At 39.7% G+C, this 23,653-nt stretch overlaps 1 protein-coding gene across 6 annotated transcripts; it reads right to left on the bottom strand.

The window, feature by feature from the left end:
* Positions 1-1,159: 1,159 nt before the first annotated feature.
* Positions 1,160-23,294, bottom strand: SRSF11 (serine and arginine rich splicing factor 11). Of its 6 annotated transcripts, none has more exons than XM_055815788.1 (13): positions 23,145-23,294; positions 22,849-22,998; positions 16,501-16,634; positions 12,402-12,511; positions 10,259-10,351; positions 8,736-8,785; positions 7,088-7,215; positions 6,009-6,090; positions 4,752-4,883; positions 4,081-4,170; positions 3,393-3,488; positions 2,610-2,748; positions 1,160-2,500 (listed from the first exon to the last, which is right to left on the bottom strand). In XM_055815788.1, the coding sequence occupies exons 2-13, from the start codon at positions 22,974-22,976 to the stop codon at positions 2,303-2,305; spliced, it is 1,380 nt and encodes a 459-aa protein (XP_055671763.1). In that variant the 5' UTR covers positions 22,977-22,998; positions 23,145-23,294; the 3' UTR covers positions 1,160-2,302. The 6 variants fall into 6 exon arrangements, with proteins under 6 accessions (XP_055671763.1, XP_055671765.1, XP_055671764.1 ...); XM_055815790.1 differs by having other exon boundaries at positions 1,160-2,497; XM_055815789.1 differs by lacking the exon at positions 23,145-23,294 and having other exon boundaries at positions 22,849-23,100.
* Positions 23,295-23,653: the final 359 nt, after the last annotated feature.

Raw genomic sequence — 23,653 nt, 5'->3', positions numbered from 1 at the left:
TAGTTCTGGCTCTGTGCCGTGTGCAACGTGGCATGCATGTGCCTGGGCGAGGAAGCTCCGGTACAGGTGTGAGCAATGCAGGAGGGCAGGCTGCTCCCTGCAGCCACCAGCAGCCACCCCTCGCCACACGGCTCTACCTGCTCTGCCCCTGCAAGGCAACAAACCAAAACTGCAGGAGGTACACAGTTAACAGCTGGCTTGGTTTGTTGGCAAAATAAATGAGAAGCGACACTTAATTACACGTAGCTCTTGAGCGAGACACCCTGACTTGGTCCTTCACTGCAGCACGTGAATGACTTTCACAACAACACGGTCTAAGGATCAAGGAGGTTTACTTTATTACTATAAATTGGTTTATGTTCTTGTACTTCACATATAAATATCTTGATGACAACAAAAAAAGGCACATCTATGAAGACATCATGCACCTTGTCCATGTCTGATTTTTTATTTTATTACAAGAACTATCACCTTTCCCTCTCCGCTAGAAATAAATGCCTAGAACTGGTTGTATGACATATACCTCTCTGTATTGACAAAATACTCAAAACGGTAAAAATTTACATTTCTACAAAATCTAAAAATGACACTGCATATCTAAATGGCAAGTTCCACTTTGCCTGGGGCAGAAGGACGGTTTAGAAAGAAGGTGGTTTGACTCATCAGATTCAAGCATTTCAAGCACCACTTACAGTTTCATTCCAGAACTTACTAATGTAAACCGGTTGAGTCCTTGGTTGATGTTAACAGCCTACTCGATATGCACAAAGCTCACGCTGCTTCCTCCTTCTGCTAGTCTTCTGTTACCATCCTGAAGAGGTGAATGTTCATGTTTCAATGAAAATACAAAATATTTTTACAAATACATATTCTTTTTAAAAGTACTTGTTCCATAACACCTTTAGATTCCCATTTAAGCCCATCCCCTTCATTCCCCCAAAAGTAAAATAATTCTGTAGTGTAACATATGTGACTAGAGGTAAAACGGCAGGCTGAGCAGCTCTGTCACCACACTTACAGTTTTTGAAGACATGGAGTTGTTACGGTCTTTTTAAGATAGGTAGATGGGGAAAAACAGATTATCTAAATGAATGAGGTAAAGTTTCATACATTCAGTGGTGTAAATAAATACCAGCAGAGTTTTATAGGAACACAAGTATAAGTTTAAGGGTTTTATTATCAAAGTTTTGTAAAACAATTTCATAAACTGTACATCAACATGGCACAGACTGTAGCCTACTTTTGTTTTTTTACCTGCACAAAAGTAAAAGCTCTCGAACTTCTGTAACTAAGAAAACAGCTTGCCTAACTACTTTGCATATAACATGGAATCACTGTGTGCATAAGATTACTACTGCAGTGACAGTAAACACAAATTCATTAGTTTGTACAACTTGAGATCAAGTAAAAAGTACATTATCAAGTAGACTTGCTTTTAAAAGCATATGAAGGTCAATCTTAAAATGCACTACCTTTCTGCAATGTGTTTAGCTCATTAACAAATAACACGACCTGGATTATGAAAACGGCACAAATCAACCTTTAATGACTGGGCACTGACTGAGCAGAGATTTTTACTTCCCAAGGCTCAAGAAGAAAAGTTACAAACTATTACGAGTCTCCTGAGATGGATTTCAACTGACAGATTAAAAAAACCCAAAAGCCCTCAAAAAGGTTAGTGCATTTTAACTTTGTCAAAGCCAAACAAAACCCACCGGGAAAACCAAAACAAACAAACTAACCCCAGCCACATGGCGTAAAAAAACAAAACAAAACAAAAAAACCCTAGCTATATCAGAACGCTTATTTTCAGATGTACTGTCAAATTTCTTTGTGTAGTCACACTTAAGACCTTTAAGTAGATCCACCGTATGTTGTAGGACTTTAGAACATGTAGGATGTTTCTGCCACAATCAACATGCAGTCAGTGCATTCCCTATACTGCTCTATTACTGCAATGAATCAAATTCTAGAAACACTATCATAAGTGAGCTGATTTACTAAAGGAGATCATACAACAAACAGTCCATGCCTGCTGTAGATGCATGCAGCTTTTTACTTTTGCTTGAAGCATCACCAAGTTAGTAAAAATCGCTTGGCTACGCAATCCCTTTTGGCCAGAACAAGAATGGTTACCTTTCTATAAAGCTTTTGATGTGAGTTAGTATCAGGAGATTTACAAACCATGTATAGCTCAGAGCTGTATACATCTAGATTTAGGATTAACAAGTACAGCATAAAAGAATCACACAGGAATGACACTGATGCACGTCTGCAGCTCTGTTCACTGCAAAGGCAAAATTCAGTCACTCATATCCATGTCCTCTTCATGATGATCATCCCCGTTGACTTTGGATTCCCTTGCTGAATCGCCGCTGCCTTTATCAGCGGCAGACTCCTTTGCTTTAGGAGAGGAAGAATCCACCATTTTCTTTTCTTCCTTTTTCTCCTTCTCACTGTCGTATCCTTGCTCTTCCTCGTCATAATCCCTTGTGACCTGCTTTGCAGAGATAAAAAAAAAAAAAGTAAAACTTGCTTTCAAAGCCCCTGTTGGTTTAAGGTTAATACTACAGCACAGGCAGGGAAGTTAAACAGGTTTTTAAACATACTTTCACATCCTTGTCACTCTCGGATTTTCGTTCTCGATCCTTCTCTTTGTCTTTACTTTTTTTTTTCTTGCTTGTTGACCTCTCCCTCTCATCTCTGCTTCTCTCCTTGTCTTTATCCTTCTTCTTTTCCTTTTTATGTCTACAATGATAAAAGTACGTAGAATGAAAACCGCTATCACACCAGTGCGTAACTAGAACACAGACAGTGTCCAGACCGCTACCCATAGCTCATTACAAATCTAAAGACAGAAAACAGCAGCGTGCAGCGAAGATAAACCATTCACTTTCAGAAAATCACCAAACATCCCCAATTCTTAGCTATGGCTCATACAACAAAGCGAAGCAGAAGGAAGACCGTGTTAAGAACACAACACTGCAGCATTTTACGAAGCAGCACCTCATGCTCCCCCCATCCAGGGAGAGGATCACAAATCGCCCAGGCCCACCCGAACCCCAGCTGACTCCTACTGTACAGAGCCACATGGGCCGGGCACTCTGGGTATCTCCTGCTCCTCACCCCTGAACACCTCGTGTTTGGAGTTCTTGGGCACTATCAGAGATCCTCTATGCCTGAAGCTGATTCAATTACGGTAAAAGCAGCAGCAGGCTGCACGCTCTCCCTTGAGAAGTCAGCTTACTGGCTAGGTATAAGGAACAAGCCAAACACACACCACCTTCGAAATAACCCCACTGTGATCTTTGCTATAGTTCACATCTTGGGAATTTTCCACCCAAAAACCAGTTGGTTAGTGGTGTTTTTTTTAAGGCAAGAGGCTTACTGACCTTCTCGGAGATGGAGACCGGGACATTTTCCTTTTAGGAGACCTAGGTTTTTTAGGTGACCGTGTTCCACTCCTGCTTCTTCTACGTCGTCTTTCTCTGCAGGAAAGAGATCAAATACATCTCTGGCTCCAAAACCAGCACAAGCAACAGGGAGTAAATACATGTAACTCTAAATGGGTATTTACTATCAGCAGCACTGCAAAGCCCACACAGCTGCTGCTCAGCAGAGTTAAGTTGTTTCCTGTTCTACCTCCACAAACAAATCGCTAGCTTAGAATGTATTAGGGACACTGACTCTTTCTGCAAATAGAAACAGTTTGTTCTTGTTAATATGGCAAGTTAATTTTTAGAAGTTTTTTTAAAAAAGAACGGCACACACTTTGCATGTATTTATTCCACAAATCAGGGAAGAGTTTAATAGTGACCTCAAAGCATCACACTCTCTTTGATATACAGCAAGTAAAACTATTCCAAGTCCAAACAATACCTCCACAAAACTGCAGGAACCAGGGGGTGGAAATAAAGCAGCTTACAGACAGAGAGAGAGAGCATATCCATGTGTTTGTGCATGCACCCAATATGCCCACAACAGAATCATCACCCTATTACACACAAGAGTGCTATTTCTATTGAAGTGGATAAAGCATGCTGAAAATAGAGACCAAGGAAAACTTTCATATGACCATACCTGCTTGTGCTTCTTGATCGTCTAGTTGTGCTGTAGCTTTTGGGGGGAGTTTTAGAACGTTTCTTTTCTTTCTCTTCCTTCTTTTTATCCCTTTTAAGTAAAACACAGATTTTAAGTGCAAGTCGGTTTCAAACTATTCAAGCAGCATTCCACTGTTTTTGCCATGTACGAAAAAGAATGAGGACACAGTAACTACACTGGACAGTATACATTGTTTAGTATTCCTGGGGCCAGTCACACTGTATGAATGGCAACAAAGATTACAGTTATCTATAGCAAAATAAAGAATAGCTCTTTGATAGCTTCTGCGTACGAACAGCACAAAATCTGCAAGTCTAGATGCTCACATTTCCTGCTTTGCAAAGACAGCTAGTGAGTGATTCAGCTAATTCCTGCTGCATCTGTTGACTCTCAGGAAAAGCATGTTACATGTTTTTATGTAACTAACTGCATGTGTATGGGGCAATTGTAATGTAATTCTGTGACATGTTACAAAAGACTCTGACTTTAAAAAGAACCACTAGTTCATTGTGCCCTAGGTTTTATGTTTATTTGTGGGGTTTTTTTTAACGTTTTGGGTTGTGTGGTTTTTGATTGTATTTTTTCAATTAAGCACCAGAATTTAGTAATTTAATTTAAAGCAAATAGATGAGATTTACTGAAGCAATCACCTGGTTTTGGATGTGCTCCTAGACCTTCTGCTTCTCTCTCTGGAATGAGATCTTCTTCGCCTTGGACTTTTGGATCGCCTCCTGCTTCTTGATTTTGAATGGGACCTTCTCCTTGATCTGCTTCTTGACCGTCTACCAGTAACACGTCGTACAAGGGAGTTAAATATATGAAATTTTGATATACCGTTCAGAATCCATCTGCTCAGTGCTAATAGTATTATAATGCACAATGATACAGAAAAAAGAACATAGAAAACAGCAAAGGAGTCTCATTGAGTCTGCCAAGGAAACGGGAAGAGTAAGTGCACAAATGCTAAATGTCAAAGAACAATGATGCTTCTATCAGCTCTCTTACTATTCTCCTTGTAAGTATCAGTCCTTTTGTAGAGGAAAACTGCTAAGTCACACAGAAATGCAAAGACCTTTTTAGTACACTAAACCAAATACAAGCCAATTACTGAACATGCAAATAGCAAAGTACAAATGGGAAGGCCACTGTTAAAATGGCTTTGCACGGACCACTGGCACGCACTGTCCAATTGCAGTTGACAAGCCAACAGCTTAAACAAGCCATATGCCTTTCTGTCTGGGCAGGACAATATTAAGATCTCTGGTCAGGACACCTGACCAGACCCGATCTCCAAGTAAATCATACCTAGAAAATGCTAGAAAAACTTTTGTCCCAGAGACTTCCACTAAGCTGAATTTGCTGCACATACTAGAACCCAACAGCCCAATAGGTGAATGTTTACATACATAAATAACAATGCTCAGCGAAGCCTCTTAGTACTTGGTGTTAAGACAAATTTTAAGTGCCACACGAGCACACTGGAAAGAGACTGAAGAAAGAACAGCCATTTAAGGAACTACTGTAAAACGGACAGCCTACAATGCCTTAGGTATTCATAGTAGTGAGGGCGGTGTACAACCAAGGCTCTGCGCTAAGGTGTTTCTTATCTGATACAAGATAAATAAAACTGGAGTCCAGTCCAAACTAGGTGCCCTGACATGCTTTCTGCAATGGTTTATTTTTCAAAATACTTTTTGCTATCATCTCTCTCGGACCCTTTCTACAAAAACAGAGGTGGGCCTCCCTCTCACAGCACAGCCTAGCCAAGTCGCAGCCTCAGCTTTCTTCAGGTCATGGACATCCTTCCGTCTGTCAGCCTCCACCAGTGAAGTGTTACTTCCAACAAGTATTTTTGAAGGAATTGTTTCAGATATGTGTGGTTTTTTAAATTCAAATAATCTAACTACCTGTGCCTAGATGAAGAAGGTGTCCTCCTCCTCCTTGAGCGTGACCTTGACCTTGAATGCCTTCGTTTTTCATCTTTTTTGTCTAGAGTTAAGAAGGAAAAACATAGCAAACCCCCCAATGTTACTTTAGTATTCAAAAAGATTTTATAAAGGAAAGCAAACTGAGTTTCATGCTATAGATATAATAAAGAAAACCTACGGAATATTTTGACATTTGAAATTAAGGCTTATCTATCCTTTTCCTCACAAGATGACATGAACAACAAACACATGACAAAGACGGGTATGTGACATCAACATAGAGTTTTATGCAAAACTGAAGAAGTCGAAATTCAGAAAATGTTTAAGTCAATTAAAAGATGACAGCTGCAGGGCAAAGGGAAGTCTTGTTAAAAATCTCAGAATTTCTGCTGTTTGGGGAAGGGCTGAAGAAATCTCTCAAATTATTGTTTTGAATTTCCCACAAAAAGCCTCAAGCAAAACTATCAGCCCATTTTTCTGGTATAATAAAAGCATTTTCTTCCCTGAAAACGTATCAGGAGGGCTGCAAAACTGTATTTTCAGAGTTCCAAGTTACTGCTTCTCAGATTTGGTGGATCTGACATTTATGGATGAACTGCTGCATCTTTTTCTAGAATAAGGCCTATCAGACTAAGCTTCAATAAAAAGAATTACTTACAAACTTCCACAGATTAGGAATTAAAAGGAAGGAAATAATCCCCAAGAACAAACATCACTGGGATGTCAAGTGGTTAAGCCACTTGCTGTTTCCAATGAAATCTCAGAGATGGCAGTATGAACTTCCATCAGGGGCAGCTCAAGCATTTTGCAGTCCTCAGATCAAATGAATTTTGGGAAAAACAACAGATGATTAATTCCCTGCATCATTCTGCAGAACGCATGCAGCATTCACACTGTAGGACAATTAAAAACCTGTCAACTATAAATTAAGTCAGTGCAGAACATGAAACCATTAAGCCAATAAGCCAATATTTTGCAACAGACTATTAGCTTTTATCATATACTACATCAAAACTCTCACCCTGAACTGAACAAAGTATTCTACAATTTAAAATTACCTGGCTCTATAGCAGCAGATATTAATGACTGTGCTTCTCGTACTCTTTTCATAGCTTCTTCTATTTCTTTGCTCGAGGTATCTGATTTCAGACTTGGTGAAACAAGACCTGCAGCTACATGGTTCAACCTGGTAAATAAAAAAAGAATTTTAGAAATTCAGTATTGATGAATCCAAGAAAGAAATGCCTCCATTGTCCGTTTGTAGCCTATTCCAAGTGACCGATCCAAATGAATCTGGATCAGCCTGCATTCTGTCACCATTCAGGCAACAGAGTATTAAGTCCAAGATGCGGTATCTGTGCTGAAAACAGCAGCACAAGATACTAGCATATACAGCTCTTAGAATTCCAGTAAACTGTAAATCGCAGGAAAGTTTGTACTGTCTTGCACAGATGTTTCTAACGAGACTTTTCAGAACATTTTTGCACAACAAAATTTCAGTTCTCATCACCTGAAAAAGCAACTCCACAGGAAAGAGTTATGTTACGCAGTAGAGAGCCAGCCTTCATTTTTGTAAGCCACACTGAGAAGCATACAAACACCGGTGGAATTTTAAGTGTGGAAGGTGTGTTCTACAAGGTGGCTTTGAAACCAGGCAGGTATACCCAATATACCTGACTGATGTTTATCTAATCCGCTAACTTGAGTAACTATTTCGTTCAATCAGTTACGCATTCCCTGCTTACAGAAATGTCAATTTAAAATAGGTAATAATACACCAGAACAGTATTAAAACAAAGATAGATCACATATATAACCTTATCCCCTGGTACAGGTCAGATTGCTCTGACAATGTAAAAACAATGGAACAGCCAAACAGGGTTAGAAGTCTATTTAGCTAATACAGCAGCAGGGCAAGCATACATCGGTATCTTTCATGAAGTTGAGAATGGAAAGAATTCTCTCCAAAGTTTCATGCAGTATGCAACACAAAGGCTTTCTGAGGCAGATGTGGTTTCTTTGCATTTAAGTAGACTTTTCATCTACTAATGTCTCTAATAGCTTTTTTCCAATGGCATATGCTTCCATCATCCCACAGCAATGTTATCAGTAGCTTAATGGCACATTAAGCACTACAATCCTTCCCTACTTGCTGTCCCCAAGCCATAATACTTCGAATAAAATTATCCTTTTTCTGGATACTTAAATAAAATGAGCAAATACTTGTGCTTACTGTTATTTGCTCCTTCTTTCTACCAAGTAATAAAAGATGCTGTCTTTTGTTATCTTTTGATAGCTGTAGCATACATAGACTTTTGTTACTGTCTTTTACAACAGTTGCTGGTCTCGGCACATTCTCAGTTACAGCCCCTCCATGTCGACCTCGCAGGACTAAGGTGCCAGATGCACCTTTACAGTTAGACACAGAAGTGACAAAAATGACATACAAAAAACTGAATTTCTGTCTCTAGCAAAATGAAATCCCAGAAATTAATCGGCATTATTCCACAGATGCAAGGTTGGATAATCTTAATTTCCTCCCCTTCTCTCTACCACAGAAAAGAGTCTGCACAAGATCCCCAGGACATTAGTCTTCTCCAACCTTAATTAGATCCAGCAGGACAAAGACTGGATAATTTATCACAACAGATATTCCCAAGATCCAAGTGTATTGCAATACAAGTATTTGTAAACACTGATGCTTACTTTGGATCCACTGTGCTCATAAGTTTTAGTAGTTGATCTGCCGCAAGAGACTGTGAGGAGAAAAGAAAAAAAAAAAAAAAAAAGAAAAAAGTTTAAACCCTGTTGGAAGATGTATATGTTTAGGAATATTACCTTCCTTGAACGTATGCTCAAGCATTAGCTAAAGCACAAAGTCTCTACAGAGGAAAGAACAAAACAAAACACACACCCCCAAACAAGTCACAGATGAAAGGGCGTATTGTTCTGGTTTAGAACTTGTGGATGGTGGTGAGGGTGCCAACATCACATTTCAGTGGTGCTTAGGTAGTTGGTTTTTTTCTACAGCAACCAAGCACAGGCCCTTTCCAGAACAAAATCAAAGAACTTTAATATACAAATACACTTCTGATATTTACAGGTTATTTCTCTGTTACTTAAGGAGAGACCTCTTAAAGAGAACTAAGTTGCCTGTCCATGGGAAGTCTCAATGTCAAGCTTCTGTTTATTCTTCATAAATTCTTTACTTTAAAAATTCCACAAAAAATACATACTTTACAGCTCTTAGGAAAATCCAGATATTATTACAATTGCTCACTTCCTGTAGCAGTGGTGTATTAACAACAAAATGGTTAGTCCCCACTAATTTTCTTTATACAGAGGCAGCCACATGCTCAACCTAAACAGTTTGTTACAATCAGCTGGCTTAATGGACAGAGGAAACAAATCTTCATCATACCAAATTTGTATTTTTCTAATACGCATTTAGAATGCTTTTTGTCCCATTTGTTATTTCATTATCACCATTATTTGCTTGTTACTACACATGGCATGCATAAAGAGAATGCTAAATGATGGATTTCTTAGCAATGCATCAAATTTTTGTACCTGTAAAACACGTTCTCTATACAGTATCAAATGTTAACTTGAATATTCTACTATTACTTAGTACTTAAGTACTTTTATTCAGTTTTAAAAAGACTACAGTCTAACAAGGTCTCCTCAGTATTTTCTACTCCTACAAAATTAAGAAGTCGAGTTTTTTTACTGTCAGTACAAGACAGGTTCATAGCTTGATAATGACACATATCTGAAATATCAGATTACTAGTCCCAAATTATTTTTTAGGTCCTTCTAGCATTTGATTTGATACTCCTACAGGTACTATTTTTTCCAAACTGGTGTTCAGAAAAATCAATCACTGCATTTTTCAGACAGTGGCTGTTAAACTGATATAAATAAAAATTACATTTAAAAAAGAAAATAGGGTAACGAAGTGTTCACCTATAAACATGCTAAGTTTATAGCAACAATAAACATGCTATGTTTATAGAAACAAAGACGTTTAAATGAGCCAGCAGCCTACACCGAGCCAAGTCTTTAAAAATAAGTAATATTTTGTAACATTTCTTCAAACCTAAGTATAGTATTTCCAGATCTCCAGCTTGTTATTTTATATACTGATGAACACTAAGAGCACCATGTACGCTAGTCAAACTATGCATGTGCTAGGGAGAATAAAGGAAATTTCAGAACGTGTGACATACCTGAGAGTTTAAATTTGCTCCAGGAAGCCCAAGAGCAGCTAGGGCAGGATCAAGAGCAGGAGCTCCTAAAGCAGCTAAAGGAACAGCACCAATCTGTAACAAAGACAGCAATTAGACAAAGCCATATTCCATTGATAAAAAGTGGTTAGATCAAGATTCCCACGCATTAAGACACGTGGAAACCTGAACTGGGTTTTACTTAGGCTTCTAGCTACAGAAGATGTTATATTAAGGCCAGTGAGAGTATTTTGGTTTTCCTTATTTGGGTATTTCAAAGCCTAGTGTATGAAAGATTTTTTTTCCTATAAATATTCTAAAACGAAATTCTGTTTTCTCTGCATCCCAAGGACGGGCTAGGGGGGGAAGTAAGAAAGTAAAGCATTCTACTGCATTCAAGAAACAGTTTAAAATGAAATTATTTTCCAGTGTTAAAATGACAAAGTTTCTGAGCCAGCTACCACATATCTAAATCAATTTAGGATTGAAATTAACATGTTTTATGTTAAAAGACAATATAATATTACTATCTCTCTGGAAATTTCTCAAACTCGCTTAAAACTGGCAAATGAGTTGGAAAGCTACTGAAAGAATATGTAGGATGATGGCATACATGTGAATTCCTTAGAGTAATCTTGAAGTCTCATAAAGGAACCTCATTTTTGGCCATTTAAAGCGACATGATCAAAACATAGGGGGGAACAAAACACACACCATGCTAAAACCCACATGACCTTATGTTAATCAAACACTGTCCTGTTGCTATGAGGCCTTGCTCCCCCTTCCTTCCATCTCACCACCTCCCTTCTGACTGCTCCGGCACTTGAGACTCATTTGTCAACCAATTCAACCCACTGAGCCATCAGAGAACTTATTTCTGTGCTGTCTGCATCAGGCCAACACAACAGTTCGTTACAGGAGCAGATGAGCTCCAGAACCAGCACAAAAGCAGCAGCAAGAAGAGCATGTAGCCAAGAGCAAGGGAGCAGAACCTTCCACTTTTTGACGAGTTTTTCCATTAGCTGATCTCTTGAATTGTATTGGCTTCTCCCTGCAGTCTCAAAATAAAAAGCCACATTCCCACATGTTGATTTTGTGAATGTAAATTACAGCTAATTCATTTTTACTGAGTTAGGTGCCCAACCCCCAGCAACAGCCAAAAGGAGCTATGTAACAAGCTTTCAAGATGCGCTTGAAAAAAAAAAAAAACAACTGACCATCCACCATCATTTTCCATAAAAATGGATGTGTTAAATAAATTCTACCATTAAATGGATTGGGAGTAGGTGGGGATTCAGTGACAGAACTAAAATTAAGGTGGTTCAACAATAGTTTTCAGGAATTTATATATGTACAGGTTTAGGTGAAAGAAATCTTTAAGACAGTATTTGATTTGTTTCTTCCATCCATTTCCTCAAGTTTCACAGTTAAAGTTTAGACTTTTCCCTCTGCATATGGTTATAAAGACCTTCTGAACAACTCAATGGCAAGTGTATCTTTCATGCAATCAGAAACCCTAACAGCAGCTACACAAAGAGCTAAGCACAAGATGAAGCAGATGTGAGAACTGCAGAATTAATGAAGCTTTACTCTTATTACTTTGCCTCTAGTACTTTGATTCTCTGTTCCCTAATAAGGTATGCGTTTTGACTGAAACTTTTTCCACAATCTATTATTCTTGCTGTTTATCTTCCACACAAATTCTTGTGTATTTAGATATTGAACAAATACAAGCTACTGTTTTTCCCCCTCAGCTGGAGTATTAACAGAAGGTATCTCCACAGCATGTCAGCTCCTTGAACTTCATGAATTTAAAAGCTACGAGATGTCTATGGCTTGTCAAATCTGTCTGTAAGCATGCAATGGATAGAAGAGGGGTGAAAGAGAGATAAACACAGGGCCCCTGAGATACCAGAAGTAACACATTAAGGAAACAAAATTAACCCATCTGGCAACTTATCGCCATTTTGCCACAATTCATATCAGACAGCTGTAACAATCCATCAAGGTATATGAACTAAAACATTTAGGAATCCGTATTAGCACATCGGTCTATTTGTCCTAAAAAAACCCAAGAGAAGGTAAGTTAGAATCTAACAATACAACTAATAATTTGCCTTGACTTTAGCCTAACTGGAAAGCCTACCTGAGAAAGTGGGTTGGGAGTAGGCAGGAGTCCACCTCCAGGCAGCAGACCTGCCACAGCATTAGCTGGTGCCAAGAGAGACAAAGCCTTAGTCTCATCAGGAATAACTCCTGCAGAGAAATAGCCTTGCATTAGAACGCATTCCATTTCAAAGGCAGAAAATACACAAATACACCCAGAAAATGTCTCCCTGATACACCACCTGAGTTTGTTGAAAGTACTTATGTTGGCTAAAATACAAAGCTTGATGTCTATTAATATTTATCATTAATTTTTTTGTCAGAATGAAACTTCAATGTGTGAAAATTTGACTGTTCCTTTTTCTCTACAAATGGTTAAGTTTCTAGAGCAAAAAAATAGCACAATACACACTACTTTTTTGTTAACACTGCCAAGATTTCATCACCTGTACTCGATTTTTAAGTCATGAACCAAACGTAAGCAAGCACAGTCGGTTCTCCAGGGGTGTGCTCTCAACTTTCAAAAGCTGTTTTATGAACAACGACTCGTGTCGGCTGCTTCACTATAAAGCACACAGAAAAATCAAGATACACAAGACAAAAAAAGTTTGATTTAGGGGTTAATAATATGGTACAGTTCACTATGTTTTCTTTTAACCTACCATATAAATTTTGTAAAACTTAAAGAGAAGGTATGGAAATATTTTTTGTTGAATCAAGCGTAGGGCTTTTGCTGACTTGTCAAATGAAAATGAAGGTCTCTGCAGATCTTCAAATACACGCTGTGTATGTGTGTCTGTGGGTGGCTGGGTGCATACATACAGTATATCGTGGCACATTCCTTACCTGTGCAGTAAAATGCATTTGTTCCAATATGTGCCATGCTTATTGTACCAAGAATGCTGCTACATACTGCCATTTCAGAAGAAACTTCTGGCCCAAAATCTTGCAGCCAACTAAGACAAGTGTCTTATTTTACTGCCTGCTCTGCACATATTTTAAGGGTCCTACTATAAAACAAGTAATTATGTAGGTATTTTTATTCTATCCAACAGCAAAAGCCCTATACAGATGGATTAATTTGTTAATGTGCCCAAGCCCCCAGAATGAGAGTTCAATAAAACAATTTTACTATATATTTGCAAATACCAGTAGTGTTTCTGTAATACATATTAAGAAACTGCATCTCATCATAAAACATACAATATGTACAGGGCACTTAAGAGAAACTGGATAAGCTGCAGAAGAAAACTGTTGGGTGGTATTTTCAGCAGGGCCTGGTATATAGTTCAGGCTGAACCAGGGAAAAGAACTGTAAAACACAACAACAAAAAAGAAAAACCACTGTTAAATAAAGGTAATGGTTCCTTCCACCTATACTGAGAAGTGCCGATAATATAAACAAATGTATAATACACAGCACTGTTATCTTGCTTGTGTCATTGAGCTGTCATCAATTTAGATACCAAAAGTTATGGAGGGAGAGGGGGGGAAAAAGGTCATTTAGATAAAGGGCATTAATGCATAAATATATTAACATACCTACAGAGAGATTATGGGGTAATTTTGCATGCAAAATTATGTCTCAGAGGATATTTATAAATTATATCTAAACATTTCAAATTAGTGCAACTACAACATTTCTGGCATCTAAATACAAATCCTCAGACTTATCTTGAGACACCTCATAGAAGATCTGCATCCATTAAAAAAAAATCATGCATCTGATCCTCTAATTGTTTTTTAAAAAAGTATTTAGAAATAAATAAACTACAATTTTAAAAAAAGCAATGAGGCCCCTCACCAGTTAATTTTCATGCTTCAAGTTTTTTTTACTGCTGCTTTGTTAGAACCATGAAATACTGCATGAATGTGTAGAAATGAAAGAAAAAGAAACAGACAAAAGAAACAAACATTAACCAAAGAACCTAAATACCCCCCCAGCCATCTTTAATCTTAAGAGTTCCTTCCAAATCTAGGAATATCACAGTGAAAATTACAAATACTAAACCTTACCGTAGACTTTGTGTATAGTTCTATAACACAAAGCAACAGCCAACACCAAAATGTCTGTGTATGCTAAAACTGGAGTGCGCTTGTGATATAGGGGATAATTATTGCACTAAACAGATAATAAACATTCACTTTAGTGACAGGCAATATTAATACAGAATTATCACAGTAGAAAATAAAAGATAAAAGGGCCCAGTTCAGCACAGTAATTAAGCATATGCCTGGCTTTAAGCACATGAGCAATTTCATTATAGTTTTAAGAACCTTGCTGTATTGTGCTTAAATAGCTTGTTGAATTGGGACCCTGGCAGAATGCATTTGCAGGGAAAACTATACTCCAGCACAGGGACAAGAGCATATAATTACAAAACCAGGGGGCATAACTTTACGGGCTGAACATTATCTCTTGTGATACGCCACATCATTATGCCAAAAACATCAACATTGTGATCTGCTAGACCACCACAAGAAACAGCCCATGAGGAACTCCTTGATTTAAACAGGCCCATTAAAATATTCTACTTTATTATTTTCTTTACACAATCTGAAACAAAACTACTGGGCAGATTTGTCTATGTGCCAGATTTATCCACCATCAAGCACAATGGACAAAATCAGACTGACAAAGAGAAAAATGGTTTTATCCTTATTGGAAAAGTTAAACACTAACAATCTTCACCATGGGCCTTGGAGAGTATTTTGTACTAACTCAGATGGACTGCTGCTATATCATGCTATAATACAAAGACGAGGACAAGATACCTTTCAGCTATGTTATTATACCTAAACTAGCAGAAGCAGTAACTCAATGGCAATTTCAGAATGTGTTCTATACTCTCAAAAAGCAGCACATCTCAATCAAAGGTCATGCTGCAGATTCCTACGTTCCAGAAATTGAGTTTTCATATCTTTTAAGTTTAAAGAATACAGAGATAAGACAGCTCCCCAGGACTCAAAAGACAGCCTACAGCATTACAATGTCTTCATTACAGGTCTGAACCCAGGCCATGTACCAAATTTATTACTGTAACATGACTTAATCTGCAGAGAATGTATTTAATTCAAGCGATCTGGGAAAATCCATTATTTCAGAAGTAAATCAAGAAACAGTACAATGGAAATCAGTTACTTCTAAAGCAAGTCTAGAAGAGTTTAATAAGACTTCTGTAAGAAGAGGTGTCTTCTCAGCACTTTGTTTTTAAGGTAAGTTCCAAAAACCCTGCTCATTGCCTTTCAAATTACTGTAACACCCTAAAATGTAAAAATAAAAAGAAGAAGAGAAAATGTAGTTAACAAGTGGTTACACCAGGAAAACACTTGGGGACTTGAGTGCTTGCTGGCCTTTAGTTAATGTCTAGAATCCCCTGTAGCTGCAGAGGACCCACTGTTTTTCAGTCATCTGGAAGGGCTTTGCATTTGCCTTCTCCACTACAAAAATCACACACACAAATAACAGAGAGAAGAGTTTATTATTTAGTGAAATTCTATCAAATATATCAAGGATGAACAAGAAAACTTGGAATAAAAAACTAATACCAGTGCCCATTTGGCACCTCTGGGAAGATCTCACTTTCAATTTAAACCATAATTATTCAAACCCTTGGTATACTGGAATTCACAATGAAAGTGAGTGCCTTTTCAAGGAAGTTCCCAACTAAACACAGTGGCAGCTTCTCAAAGAAATGTTAATCTACTCTCCCATGCACTCTCAGGGAGGGAGAAACCATTCTCATGAAGAGATTTACACCTATGTCAAAGTGGCAAACACTTAATTATTAAGGCAAAATTTCCTTAAAATGTTGACCTGTTTCTGTAAATTTGTTTAGGAAAATGTCTCACTGAGACTGATAAAGAGCAAAATTTGCAAATAATTCTGCCTAAGATGTTAATACTCTAAACTTAAAGACAGGCAAAACCAGTAAGAGGTAAACTTTCCACTTCCCTTCAGTGTCAATAGAGTAAAAAAAATAATCATATAATCCATGGGCCAATGGCAATATACCAAGGGTTTCAAAATGTTAATAACTTACATGTTTGACATTTTACTAATCCTCATTTTTGTGAACTATACTGGAATAAAATGCCATCATATGGTGGCTTCATAGGCCATTAAACAATTCACAAACCTTCTGCATATGGTACGACTATCAACGCTCTGTCAACGAATACAGTGTTTGTCAGATGCTGGGCCACAACTGCTGAGTCAGGATCATGGAACTTTACAAAACAGACACGCGATGAAACAGGCAAAGGAGAATCACTGGAAAAAAAAAACAAAACAAAACCCAAAAATTTACTTAGATGGAAGCAAGCCTGACAGCATGAAACTTGTAGCTTCTACTGGCTCCCCACTTTCGTCAAACCAGGAAGTCGCAAGGTACTTTCTATGCAAGAACATGATTTCAGGTTTTGTATCAAACATCACTTTGCATGACCACAGATACAAAATTAAACTGAATGAAGCTAATTCACTGTAAAATAGAAGAAATAGTTTTATTGACTCATTTGTAACCGGACATTAATTCTATTACACACAATACATCTATGACCAGTCACCTAAATGCAAACTAGTTTTCATGACCTGTCTGTGAGAAGGGAAGAAGATGAAGAGAAATTTTGCTCAAGAAAAAGTTACCTAATAAGTATACCACATAAGTTAACAAACCCAGTAGTTTTACACTCTCTGCTTTACGCCCCCAAATACTTATTAAGGCGAATTATGAAATAAGAGGATAACAATTAAAAGACCACTATGATTTTAGTTATCAACACAATTTCAGAAAAGCTTCTAGACTTCCATCATGCTGCTTCTCACACATATAGGAACTGCCCAAGTTCATTCTGAAGAGATGTATGCCGCCAAACAGGTGTCTATCATTCAGCGGTAACAGAACTAAGCAAAGAAAATCAAGAAGTTCAGGTAGGCAACACTACAGTTGAAACCTCACTAATGGGTGAGAAGCTCCTAAATAACTGATCAGTAAGCACAGACCTCTTCACAAGATAAGTCTGTACCTACTCCACAGCTCAAAATGAGCATCTGTCAGCAGAACTGCACAAAAAAATCCCAGACATGGAAAAGAGAAGGCAGAAGTTTTGGGTTCCTTGGGGAAAAAAAACAACGAGAAATATCTGCTTCCTACAACAACAGAAAAGATTTCTAGGCCATTCAACAGCATGCGCATCTCCCCCTGCCCCCGCCCCCAATCAAATGTCTAAAAACTGCAGGCAGAATCAACCTGGTAAAGGTCCTGAATGGGCTTTGAGAGTCCATATATCCTGAAAATGGTGCAGAATTTGCTTTAATCAGACATATAAACTAAAAGACAGTAAGAAAAATTCGTACGCAGGCCACTTGTGCAGCAGATGAGTTAAAAGTTGCCTCCAGAAGGCACAGTGCAGGTACCAAAAGTAGCAGCAAGTCCTAAACCCCCTGTCCCTAAACAAGGCCAGGGTACATGTGCTATTCAGCTCTGCCCTCAAGTACCAGAGGTACAAATTAGCCTAAAGAGGTAGCTCTGAAACATCCTCTCAATTCTTCATGACAAAGATCTACTTTTACTAACCAGATTCCCAGAAAAGGTTGTAAAACTAGCTCTTCACAACTCATCCCCCTCCCAAAACAATTTTATCTGGGTTGAAAAACACTGATCAAGTCTCCAAGCACTGAAAGCACGGACAGTGCTGTCAGAATTCAGGAGAACGACGTCGACATCAATGAGAAAGACATCCAAGATCTATTTTTGTTAGTGCAAATGCCAAAACCTATCTAACCTTCACCGCCACCGAGCAAAGGCCCAGCCTGACATGCAAGTTACACAAATGCAAGAATTAAAGTCTTCAGATCACATTTTAATATACTTTAAATTTCACCTGATGTGAAAAACTAGAGCGGAGCCAGCGTATCACAGCTGTTAGGATCTTAAAAGTTAGAAACACCCATTTCACCCAACATCTTGCAGATTTAATAAACTGGAAAGCAACACTGCAGTGATTAATGTCACAGAGATAGAAAAATTGAAACTATTAGCTCTTTTGTATCTATGAATACAAAGTAGCTTGCCAAGATGGTGCCTTTTCTAGTCCAAAGCATAAAAACTAGAGAAACATCAGCCCATAGTGTTTAACAAAATCACAGCAGTAAAATTTTAAAGAAAGTAAACCAAGAAGTTATGGCATACCCAAATGGTACACTAAACCAAGTTCTAAAAAAAAGTAAACAATTTATTACATAAATGCAGTACAGCATTTTCAAACGTTCTTAAAAGGTCTGTGATAACATGGGAACATGAGACAGAGTAGACATGAGTACCACTATGTACTAAATTGTACAGCTACCTGAATCCACAAGTTCTATCAAAAATATGTAAGGCTATGCTTATGCAGCCTGACATTTAATACAAATCAGTGTATTTCATTTTAAAAAATGTATTTCCAGTCACTCTATAATCCAAGCTGTAATGAGCGAAATTTATCAAGAACAGAATGTTCTCAACAGTTACCTAAAAAGGACATCATTATTCTAATTCACCAGAGATCGAAAAATTTAATAATTGTCTCTCAGACATCATGCCTATGAATGCTGAGACACACGACAATTTACTGTGGTTTGTGTCTGAACAACGTACCTATTCTGAAGTACCGTAGATTCTGAAATACAGCAGATAAACAGGGAAATCCAACCTTCGTATCATAACCTCTAACTACTTGCTCCAACAAAGTTGCCTCACGTTGCAACCAACATCTTAAATATTGTCTGATTTTTTTAAAGGGTATTTCTGCCACTTACATAAACACCATTACCGGCATTATTACTGATGTCAAATCAGGCTGGATCGAATACATTGACCACACAAGAGGTGTTCTTCAACACTACCATGTTTGTTGGGTGGGAAGAAACATTTTTTTTTAAAAAAAAAGGCACCCAGAAAGAAAACTGAAGAAAAAAACCCAAATCAAAGAACCCCCAAAAAAAGAACCAATCCAAGGGTGTCATTTGGAAACTGAAAGTCGTCATCCTCTTAGCAGAACAACTACCAGTGGCCATTGCAAGTAATGCCAGTGTAACTTTTATCGGCAATTATTAGATAAGACAAAAGATCTTGCTAATTACTATGCCATCCACATACGAAATTTTTATTAAGCACACTCCTCATTTTATCAAAGCTTTAACTCTGTATTCTCCACCAGATGTGCTTTTTTTTTGGTAAAATTATCTGACCATAAAAATTTGACTGGATCACTCATAGTTAAAGAGCAAGACTAGAGAACACATTGGTTTGTATATGAAACACCAGTGGCATAAACTTTTTTATATCCAAGTTTCAGAGCAGAAACTTAAGTTTTGATGGAAACAAAATTTTCATATGCTAAACAGGATATGCTGAAATCAGCATGTGTGTATGCACACACAATGCCCCTCCTCCCCTTTTTTAAAAAAAACACAACCCCCGCACTCTCAGAAATCCACTCCTTTCACTTTTCAGTTTTGCCTACCAAGGAGGATGAAGCTATATGGAATACAATAAATGCAAGAACCAGGCAAGAGAGCTGGGGTAAAGCAGAAGGAAGAAGGAAAAGCAAGCTTGGGGAGGAAAAATGTTAAGAAGTAAAACAAAAGAAAAAGGTTGTGGGTTAATGTGCAATATGAAGCTGAATTATACATAAAATGTGTAATAGCTGATTAAATAAATTGGGATAAGCAGATAGATGAAGGTGAAGAAACAGAAGTGTAGAGAAGCTCTGGAAGTTATATCTGATATGGAAGCCCGGGAGAATAAGGAACATCTAAACATGGGACAGCACAATCAGAGTAACCAAGAGAAAGATCAAATAAGGGAGTGGAAAAATGTAACTGGTTACTCAGAAATACAACATGCAAGAAAGAATCCAAGTATAACCTGGGAATTACAGAGATTCAGACTACAGAGAGAATTTACAGATTACAGTTTATATCTTCTACCCCCTGAAAAACAGATGAACACCATGGGCGGGGAAAAAGTCAGGATGTGAAGTTTAAAGGAGAAGGAACAGAAAAGGCTTTAAAAGAAACAGATAAAAGAACCTGCCACTATCAGAAAATACATCCCCCTTTGGTGTGAAATGACATCAGACACTCAGCAATCTGAGATCAGATTCCTGAGCACCCCAGCAGAGAACTGCAGCAGGTCTAGAGGTGCCAGAGCCCTTGGCATCTGTATGGGCAGCAGCACAAAGGAAAAGATACAAAACCTTCTTACAACAGTAAGGTTAAAAATTAATCCCAGTCCGGAAAAGTGCCCAGGTCTAGTATCAGCTGCACAACATTTACATAGTTTTCAATAATGCTGTTTTTCTACCAAGCCATACATTCTAGAATAAAGATATATAACATTCATGTCAACAGCTATTCAGTATTTTCTACACCTTCTGTGCAAGCCCTATCTAGTTTAACTACATTTCCTGTTCCGTATTAAATTTCTTCCATGGCTTTTCTACAGTAACCCATAAATACTAAGAAATCTTCACAATCTCCCTATGAGATGAAGAAGTATTATCCTCCTCTTATTTAAGACTTTGAAATAAGACAGACATTTAGGCCAAATCTTGTAAGTAACTTTTGGTCATCCGATTTGAGGTATCTGCCACCTGGGTCACTGGAGTTATTTGCATCTTGTTGCCTTTTCTCCCTCAGCACGTAGCCTTCACCAAGGCAGCTGTAAAGGCAGTCAACTCGGTATTTTTCTATACCAACAATACAACCCAGCTGAAGTGACAAGAACACCTGTGCCACAACAAAGGAAGCAGCAGTCACAAGCAGGACCTAAGCCTTCTGGCAGAAATAAACTTATGCTAGGACACAAACCAGTAAGATCGCCCTGAAGACCGATAGTGACTAGTACCTAAGTCATCTCAAGCATTACAGACACAAGGCTACAATGCAGATGTCCCTGAAGCCCCCTCTTCTCTTCCCACAGCCCAGTTCCACAACACACCTATCACAGACTTCTCTCCAACACAAAACCCCAAGACAGATCTGATGCTTATACCGAGTAGGGTCCTGTGGGGCCAGTGTTTCACTAGACATTTGTGCAAAGGAGCCAAGTGAAGAATGTACAGACAGTCTCAGGTATGGTAGAGGGAGACTTGCTGGGCTGGGCTTTGGATTTTGGGTTTTTTTGTAGAGCACTTCATTCCAACACCACAAAAGTGATCTTTAAATATATTAGTTAATGTAACTAGAGCTACAAAGTTTCAGAAACAGAATTCACCCATAATAACCTTCCTTAAAAACTGAACAAAACATTAAAATACAGAGCAGCACAAATAACTGCATCTGTTTAAAGGCGAGTTACTTCACTGGCTGCCAAGCATTAATGGTTCTGCCATTTAAGTACAGTTACCCCAGTTATTAACAATGCAACTCTCGCATTTGGAACTGTCCCTCAATTTCAGTCACATATACAGTCCATCTCCTTCTATGCTTTAACATCTAACATGGCATTGCCAAAATCCAACCCAAATAAAGAAACTGCAAAAACACTAGAAATACTGTTTCTGAATTTGCATACACAAGCAGCTAGCAGGGTAGGTGAATTTTCTTGGTTTTGTGTTAACAGGGATTGAAGATTCAATGATGAAGAAAATGAATGCTTTGGTGGTGGGTTTTTTTTTCCTAAAGTAAAAAAAATCCGAAGTTTTGGGTAGTAAAAATAATTGACTGTGTTCTTGTTTGATTTTTCTCCAATCAAGCAAACCTCGTTCATCACCGCAAAAGAAAACCTTTTTACTTACATAATACATATGCAAAAGGTCAACATACAATGACATTAGACTCTGCAAAACAAATCAAACTGAAATGACCAAAATCAATTTTAACGCCTAACATAATAATGTGTATTGTCTGTGTATTACTGATTACCTGCCCATTTTGCGCAAAATTCCTTGCAAAGAAGGCATACTTATATAAAAGTTCTAGGGTTTTGGCCAACAATCCATAAAACGCCCACAGTTCCAGAGGTTATGCAGACAGCAGAGGTTTTAGCGAGACAATCCTGGAATAAACACTCCTGAGTAAAATGTGCGTCTGACAGGAGGCATCCCGCTTGTAACAGCACGCCATCAACCACCATCTTTTCCCCACATACGTGCATAACGTAATTGCATGAGTAACCGCGATTGCGGTAAGCCCACGGGCCCGTACTAGAGCCCAGCAAGTCAAGAAGAAAGAGATCTGCGGAGGCAGCCGAGCGCGGCCCGCGGCAGGGGGCTCCACCGCGCCCCAGGCACCCGGGGCGAGGCTGCGGGGCCCGGCAGGACCGAGGTGCGGGCGGCGGCGGGGGCAGCCCGCGGCCTGGAGTATCGGCGCGGCGCGAGCTGCCGCCGGCCGCCATGGAGGCGGGAGGCGGGCCTGGGGGAGGGGAGGGGAAGGCGGAGGCGGCGGCCGGGCCGCGGAGAGGCGGAGGAAGGGGCCCGCTCCGGGGGGAGGAACTCACTCGGGGGGGAAGAGGCGCAGCTCCTCGATCTTTCCGAGGAAGCCGAAGAGCGTCCGCATCTGCTCGGAGCTGGCGCTGGGGGAGACGTTGGTGACCTGGATCACGTCGGTGCCGCTGCTCGAAGCCATTGCGCTGCCGCCCGCTCCGCTGCTACAAACACATCGGGGAGAGGGAAGAGCGCGTTAGGCCCCAGCAGCTCCCGGCTGCAGCTCCTCGCCGCGCCTCCTGCCGCCTCCGGCCCGGCCCGGCCCTGCCCCGCCGCCGCGCACCACCGGCCGCCCGCCCGCCCGCCTCACCAGCCTGCCTGGGCCGCAGTATCCCACAATGCCCCGCCGCACGCCCCCCGCGCAGGCGCACGCGGCCCCCGCGCAGGCTCACGGCCCGGGCCTCGCGCCCAGCCTCCGCGCGCGCCTGCGCATGCGCCTGTCCCCGGCCTCGGGCGCGCGGGGGGGCGGCCGGCGCGTGCGCAGGGCGGGAGGCGGCGCTGAGGGACTTCAGTGCTGATAAGAGAGCGTCGGGCTGGGCTGTCCGTTGTGTTTTATCGCCAAAGCTCATCCGGATGGTGGCGGGGGCTCTAGAGTACTTCTGGTCAGTCTTTCAGAGGGCCGGATAGGGCTCGGGGGCATCTACCCTGACGTACTGCTAGTAGTGCCCAGCCCGAGGTGCTCCAGATCGGCTTGGTAGCGCTGTTTGGTTCCTTCAAGCTTAAAGCCGCCATGTTTTTGACAGGCGAAGTTGCTTGCTACGTGAATTAATTGCATTCAGGTAGAGACGAGTGGAACGGTTATTTTGTTGCCTGGGTTCA

The sequence above is a fragment of the Falco peregrinus genome, chromosome 10 (assembly GCF_023634155.1).
Source record: "Falco peregrinus isolate bFalPer1 chromosome 10, bFalPer1.pri, whole genome shotgun sequence".
Classification (NCBI taxonomy): Eukaryota; Metazoa; Chordata; class Aves; order Falconiformes; family Falconidae; genus Falco; species Falco peregrinus.
The sequence above is the reverse complement of the archived record's forward strand: the minus strand, read 5'-3'. Positions and strand labels throughout refer to the sequence as shown.